The sequence below is a fragment of the Cebidichthys violaceus genome, unplaced genomic scaffold (genome assembly GCF_023349555.1).
Source record: "Cebidichthys violaceus isolate CVI_PGR_0920_01 unplaced genomic scaffold, fCebVio1.0.p SCAF_13, whole genome shotgun sequence".
In the NCBI taxonomy this organism is placed as follows: Eukaryota; Metazoa; Chordata; class Actinopteri; order Perciformes; family Stichaeidae; genus Cebidichthys; species Cebidichthys violaceus.
The window spans coordinates 11,839,129-11,846,619 of record NW_027176296.1 but is presented as its reverse complement, the minus strand read 5'-3'; the positions used below and the strand labels follow the sequence as shown (position 1 = coordinate 11,846,619).

The window sequence follows — 7,491 nt, the reverse complement described above, 5'->3', positions numbered from 1 at the left end:
CTTTATTGAGCCTGATCTTTTGTTTCATGTCAACTGTCACACAGGTTTTTTTATGCAATGCAGAGCTATTCAATTGTCAAGCATAAACATTGTATTGATTTGAATAACTTTAAATCTACTTGAAGTGTGCACTGTGCTACTGTAGGAAAATAGAATAGAAACATGATCAGGTCACCCCTACTCAAATCCAGTAGAGCAGGACACATTAGCCTACACTCAGATATAGCAGCATCCAGGACTAGCTCCCACACAGTAGATGCTGTATGCTACACAGTAGATGTGCTACACGCTAGCTGTGCTACACGCTAGCTGTGCTACACAGCTTTCTTTTGAACCTGTGTTTATCAATTTAACAGTGAAGGCTGTTGTGCAATGTATTTTTAAAACTACAGTCTGTCTAGGTATGCAATTTTAAATGTTCCCCTGCAGATGTCTTTCTTGCTCTGCTTAAACTTAACTCCTAACATTTCTAACTTTCTTCATGTGATACACAGCCTTATATAGTCTTTCATCTGTTTCTGTCTTTGGTTTTACCTTCTGAGGTTATGCTCTCTCCTTGAGTTCTGTTTCAGCATCTCTATTCTCTGCCTGTCTCATCTTGTTTTTCAGGTTTGGTTTCATGATATGTAAATGTTCCATGTGTGTCTCCCCTCTGTTATGTGCTCTAGATGTCTCGCTCTGCCTCAACGTTCAGTTTGAGTGATTCTGCCAAGAGCAGTGCTGTGGTGCAGCGCTCTAACTCTCTGGACCATCCTCTAGTCAGAGCCAGGGTCCCCGTCTGTATACGCACCCCCAGCAGCCCACCCCCAAACCCTGCCCCCGAGTTTAACGAAAGCCTCCGCCCCTTCTATTGCCCTAGCACCCAAGACCCCAAGTCCATCCTTCATGCTCCACTATTGTCCCAACCAGCACCAGCTCATTCAGGCCCCGACACCTCTCAACAGTCCACCACTTCAACCCTTTCCACCTCGATTCCAGCTGTCCGAAACTTCATTCAGCTCAACTCAAAAAACTCCCAACCAAAATCTAGCCAGCACGTGTCCAGACACCTACCCTCAGTGGGGTTCCAGCCAAGGTTCCTGGCTACTCAGCCTGTTAATGTCAAAGGCAGGACCTTTTCTGAGTCCTACAGGGATCCCCAAGCCCCCTTGGACCCACGCAAGGCTGCCCTGACCAGTCCTCGCAGGGAGACTCTGCTCTAAACCTCAGTCCTGGAGTCTGATGTGAGCAAACCTATCACTGTGGGCTAGTTTCAACTAGGGGTGCACCAATACCATTTTCAATTTCATATTAATCCTCATTACCTGCTGATTACTCTGTGTTGGCCTTTAACATCCAAATGCCACAGATGCATTTCTATTCCCAAATCAACTCCTTAGAAGCTGAGGCCCTTTGAAAAGATGCATCAGATTAACGAGGCTCCGCTGAACTCTGAACTTCAATGGTTAGATAAGGGGGGGGGGGGTAATGCTTCTCCCTATTTGAGATTGTATACAGGGCAGAGATTTTAAGGGTTGATTTGGAATTGCTCTGCTCTTATGAATCACCTGGGTTACTAACTGATGGTGGTGGCTGGGCATGTTCACTAGGTGGGTGCCAATAATTGTGGGCTGTATACAAAAGGGTATAAAGGAGCTGAGTTGGTGTAGAGCTGGGACATAAGAGATTTGTCCAGGTGGAAGCCTGCTCTCCTTCAGGAGAAAAAGGCTCCTATAAAGGCATGTTGTCACTTATAGAATAATATTTCACTTTACTGTCAGGTTTTAAACATTCCTGTTTAGTACGGGGAAATTCATATTCATTATAAAGGCTTGATCTGATTATTAATCATTCACATTAAAAAGTGTTACTAAGTTAAAGTCAGAGGTCTTTGTTTTTAATCTAAGTAGCCACTTCAGCAAGAACTTAAGGGACTAATATGGGAGTAGCTCCTGTCATCAGTGTATGAATGATGACATGTAGTGTTAAAGAGCTTCGAGTGGCCAGAAGACTAGAAAAGAGAGACACAAGTACAGTCCATCTACCATTTAATAGAAGTGCCAGTTGGCGATAATATCAACAGTAATCTAAATGTCAAGGCATGCCTTTGATTGTGGATGCTACGCTCTTTGTGTGTTTTGGCTAGTTTACACAAAAACAGCTCCCTAGAATTCCAATGTTAGTGTATCCATGGTCGCCAGGCTGACTTCTCATCTTTCACTTGTGGTGGCAGGTCACGTGTCATCTGTCCCACATTTGAACCCCTTGTGATCTTCACCTCAGCCATTTAACCCGTTCCATGTTAGATGGACAGAGCTCTACCGGTCTGAAAGCTATTCATGCTTGTGACATGGGCTTCCAACAGACACATGAGTGTTATCTGTTTGGAGATCATTAAACCATTTCACAATGAACCATACAAAAGCCTTTTCATTCCAACCAACAGAACAGGGAATCAATTATCCATTTTACTCCTATTTTGAGCATCAATATGATTTCTATTCATATTTGGTCATAAACCAACATATTGAACAAATCATTTTTTTTTATCTGATGATGGCGCTAGACGAGAAGTTAAAGGTTTACCAAAGTTATTAGAATTCATCCTGACGGGACCATGAATGTCTGAACCACATTTCAGGACAATCCACCCAAATACTCATGAAAACTTTTTAGTTTTGACCAAAGAAGAGGACAGACAGACAGACAGACAGACCATCCCTAAAGCCAATGTCATGAGCATGGCTAGAGAATTTCTTCAACTGACTTTGGGAACGTTGTAGACATGATTGAGACAATGACAATAGTCCCAAAAATGTCTACCTCCCCATTGTCTACAATGGTTTTGTGTCCATCCTTCTGGATGTTAAACTCAGTCCAGACACTTTGCTGTCCCAGAACCCAGGCCACATCCATCATGTTACTGTAGTATTGGCAGAAGATGAAGTCAGCCGCACTGAGCGGGGGAATTTAATATTACAAATAACAGCACATTCGATTTTAATTGGGTGTGATGTATGTCTTGCATCATTCATTGCTGCATTAGGATTGCTAATGGAAATTAGCACTTAATGGGAGGCCTCCTGACTGATAACAGTACCATAACATTGCATTACTTTAATTATTTAAAATAGAATAAAATGATTGGATTGAGGAGGGTGGCACATTATCATTAGTAATAGTACATTTCATATTCTAAAAAAAGCAACAGCCCCAGCATGTTCAATATGTATAATGTATAAGAAAGAGGTGAAAGTCAGCTACTCTCTCATTTTTGATACAGAGCTCTCTGATGTGTGGTTATTAGAGCCACGAGATGGATGAACCGGGAACAGATAGCAGATCCAGATGACCGCAATATTTTCTCCCCACTCAGGATTTCAAATTAATAGAATTAATAGGAATCTGATCAGATGATTGAACCTTAGACATATGTGCATAAAGATGGACGACATGAGTAAAAACATCTCCATCCCCTCGGTGGTTAGTTGCAGAAGTACTACCCTGAGCCTTCCACTTAGCACTTATTGTATTCATATTAGTTTGTTTTCTGTGCTGTACTTATGCTCTGGTTAGAGCATAAGTACAGCACAGAAAACAAACTAATATGAATACATGAATATGCTCTTAGATGCTTGTTTAAACAAGGAGATGCACTAATGACTTCTGGTGACTAGTAGTTCTCTTGAATACCTATGTTGAATACACTTATTGTAAGTCGCTTTGGATAAAAGCGTCTGCTAAATGACTGTAATCTAATGCAGGATAGGTCATAAACCCCGCCCCCTCCATGGGACAAAATCAAAGTACACGTTTGGCTTTGGCGATTATTAAAATCCCCCCACTGACAATATTGCTTTAAGAAAAACAATATACAAAATAATTGTCAAAAAAAAAGAATCCCTTTAATCCGTCCTTTGGCTCTCCTTCGCATTAAAACCAAAGAATCAACAACACATTTGCGTTCTTTTTGATGACGAGAGCAGACATTTTTGCTGTTGGAGTCATTGCTACCTGGGGCTGTACCCAATAGTTTGAAGCTTTGACGCTTCATTCACTACGTTGACATTTGAATTATTATCATAATTATTATTAACTGACAAACATTGGCCTCAACCCCCCCCCCCCCCCCCCCTCCTTTCTTTGAAACACACAGCGAGCAACGCGCTGTGTCCTCGTTTCTGTAATTATCTCATGTAATTATTTTTCAAAGTTCAAACATGTTTTATCTAACAAAATATTCTGCTCTATTTCTTGACGTTTAGCCTTTTTAAAACTATATTTTCACTGAGGGCAAAAATAGTTTTCTCTCCTGCACCCACCTTTTATTAACAGGGCAATCTAACAGCGCCATGAATGACATGTATATAACCACAAGAACACCAAAGTAGACGTATGCTAGTATTTCATTATTAATAAATATACATATACACGAATGGACCATTACTGTGGCCATATCGTCAACTCCCAAGCCAATCGGTTACCTGAAATGAAATCAGCAGTTAACCATCACAGATTGTGGTGCAGAGTGGCTGAACAAAGTGAGACTACTGTAGCTTCCTCCTGTTGCTCCCTCAGGTTGGATGTTCAGCCCGTGGAGCTGCTGAAAGGCTGCTGTGACAGTGTTGTGATCAGCCCCTTTTAATCCGCTCTAATAAAAACCACTTCTGGGTAAACTTAAGTGTTAAGAGCGAGAATACCTCTGCATGACGCTGGTAATATATCGGTGGAAGCGTGGACAATCTGTGTGTGTGAAGCCAGAATGGAGACGTTTTCATGCCCGCTCGCACAAATCAAGAGCTCGTTAGCGTCCGAGCTGAGTTCTGGCAGGTGTGTGTGGTGAGGGTCCAATATGTTTGCATTGGGACCGGGACTGCCGTCGACATGGTCTCCCCGCCAGTGGAAAGCAGCCGTTAATCTGCTCATTCATTCAGCTCAGTGTTTGTGAAGCACTCTAGCACTTCTCTCTAACATGTAATGTGGGCCGCCATTCACCGGTCATCTGCTCACACAGGGCAGGAGAAACAGTGGCTCTGCCTCAATGCTTGTAGAGGCCACCTGGTGTGTGTGTGTGTGTGTGTGTGTGTGTGTGTGTGTGTGTGTGTGTGTGTGTGTGTGTGTGTGTGTGTGTGTGTGTGTGTGTGTGTGTGTGTGTGTGTGTGTGTGTGTGTGTGTGTGTGTGTGTGTGTGTGTGTGTGTGTATGTAAAAGCAGGTGGAAAGCTAATGAAGTGTGTTTGTGTTGGCAAAGGTTGCCCATCTTGTTGAGTTCAGTGCCAAAGTTTGTGTTTGAAGGCAGAGAAGCTAGTAACAGCGTTTGTCTCTGTGCACTCAGTGATTCAAATGAGGCTGGAGCACATTAACCAACCTTAGTCTTCACACACACACACACACACACACACACACACACACACACACACACACACACACACTCTTATGGCCATATTTAATCCGTTTACAGTTTTTCCAGATAACATTTTATTTATTTTTTCATAATTCTGTGTTATACGATGAAGTCACATTGTGTCATCAGAAAGTGTCTCATCATATGGTGGATGAATAACATTACAACAATTGAGTACGTCAATATTCAAAATGTAATGAATATCATTGGATGGGATTGATTCTTCTGACTGACACTAGTTGCTTGGATGTTGCTCAGGATGTTCAATTGTAAAATTGTCCTCAGTGAAACAGAGCGGAGGACAGAAGCACTCTGAGACATAGCGTCCTTTTCTTCTCTTCATTCGCTTCAGGCGCTGTGAAAACCTTGATTTCTATACACTGCGTCCACATTACAGTTTTCATTTTCATTCCATCCGTGTGCTCCACATGGTGGAATCGCAGGCCCTACCTGTGGATGATGGTTGCTGGTATGGAACGGAGTTAAATGGCTGAGTGAACACTTAACATTGACACATGCACTGGTGCTTGTTTCAAATAGTAACCCCATGTCCTCCTGCTGTTATTTAAAGGATACTTTATAACATTGGGTTCACTTTCTGAGATCTGGAAACACAGTAGTAACATTGCTACAACAAACATGAGCAGCCAGACGATTGACAGGTTTAAACCAGAAAGTTAAGTCATCTCAACCATTTAATGGGAGCTAGAAGCAAAAGTAAGCACACGCAGGATTTCTGTGTACACACTAGTGCCATCACATTTCATTCAAAATGTAGACAGTCGGTATGTCAGGGTCAGTACTTTCGGTCAAAGTGGGAGTAAGTTTGACTAACCTGTTCTTTGTTTGAACTCTTTCTGGCTGCTCATGCTTTTTAACACGGGGGACCTTGTAGGAGTGATGTCATAGAGTTGACGTGCAATAGAACTTGAATAAGAGCCCAGTTTTAATAAACCGGAGTGATCCTTTAACAATACAACTGGCTATGTTCTCATTTGTTCCTCTGTTTTCTATTTGCAGGCACACCACTCCCCCTCCATGGTCAACCTGCCTTCCATGTTTGAGAGGAAGTACCACACGTTCAGTCGTTCCACCACCCACCTCTTTTGAGACCAGCAGCCACCTCCCATCTCTCCGTCTCCTAAACAGCAAGACCCGACCCAACAGGTGTGCGCGTCCAACGTGGAAGCTACCTGTCAATTAATGGCAAACTGGCATTTGTCCATCCTGGAGCTCCTCACACACTTTTCAATTCCAGAGGAAATGTTGCTAAGACACATTTGGACAAACTGAAGAATTGTCCAGCTACTGTCAGTGCGTCACAGCTGAGACTTGGGCTGATAAGGATTGACACAATTAAGGAGTTGTTTATCAACCTGATGCCCAACATATGATGCATGTAGCTAAAACTGGTCTGTCTGTTGCTGAGAACGCGCATCTGACAAAGCACTTTGGTGTGTCTTTTCCAAACATGCTCACTGCTTGAGTTAAGACTAGGAGCTAGCTGGAGGAGCTAGCTGGAGGAGCTAGCTGGGACGGTACTGCACCATGCTGGGGGCCATGTGTGTGACATCACCTCTGTAATGTAAAGCTTGCTCTGCCCGTAACTAATGAAGGATGCGCTGCTTTTTGTTGGATACTGTTAATGGATCATCTCAACACGATTGATTTTTTTTTTTTTGTACTTTACCACACACACACACACCCACACACACTCTTTGTGCTAATACATTCAGCTTCCTGGTTGGTTACCACTGTTGGCAGACATAAACTATAACCGGTCTGTCCTCTGGTCTGAATGGGGACTTTTTTGCTGTCCATAGATGCTATTTTTTTTTCTCTAGTAAATTAACATTTCATTTTCGATGATTAACTATTTCTATTTAACAAATGCAGGTGGTTCAGTTCTCGTGTTTGATATTCTAGTTAAAGTTACAAGGTTGACCTCTCTTTACTCTTTTATGTTAACTGACATTTAATGTTGTTTTATTGTAGTGGGGTAGACTTCTTTTCACCTGAGATAATATCACTTCAACATTTAAACCTGATAGTTTCCAGCTTTTATAAAGCTTCTATTTGAACTTTTGAGAGATTGAGTTGAATAAAAGCA

The 7,491-nt window shown here is 42.2% G+C and overlaps 1 protein-coding gene across 5 annotated transcripts in view; it reads left to right on the top strand.

Annotated features, from left to right (window-relative positions):
* The window catches only part of LOC137870154 (protein ECT2-like), a 41,633-nt gene extending 34,492 nt beyond the window's left edge, over positions 1-7,141 (top strand). For 4 of the 5 annotated variants that reach the window (XM_068707161.1, XM_068707159.1, XM_068707160.1 and 1 more), the window contains one exon: positions 6,402-7,141. In XM_068707161.1, coding sequence (XP_068563262.1) covers positions 6,402-6,491 — 90 coding nt within the window. In that variant the 3' untranslated portion in view covers positions 6,492-7,141. Of the gene's footprint in view, positions 1-668; positions 1,224-6,401 lie in introns of all 5 variants that reach the window. The other variant, XM_068707162.1, reaches the window with a different exon arrangement.
* The last annotated feature ends 350 nt before the right edge of the window (positions 7,142-7,491 follow it).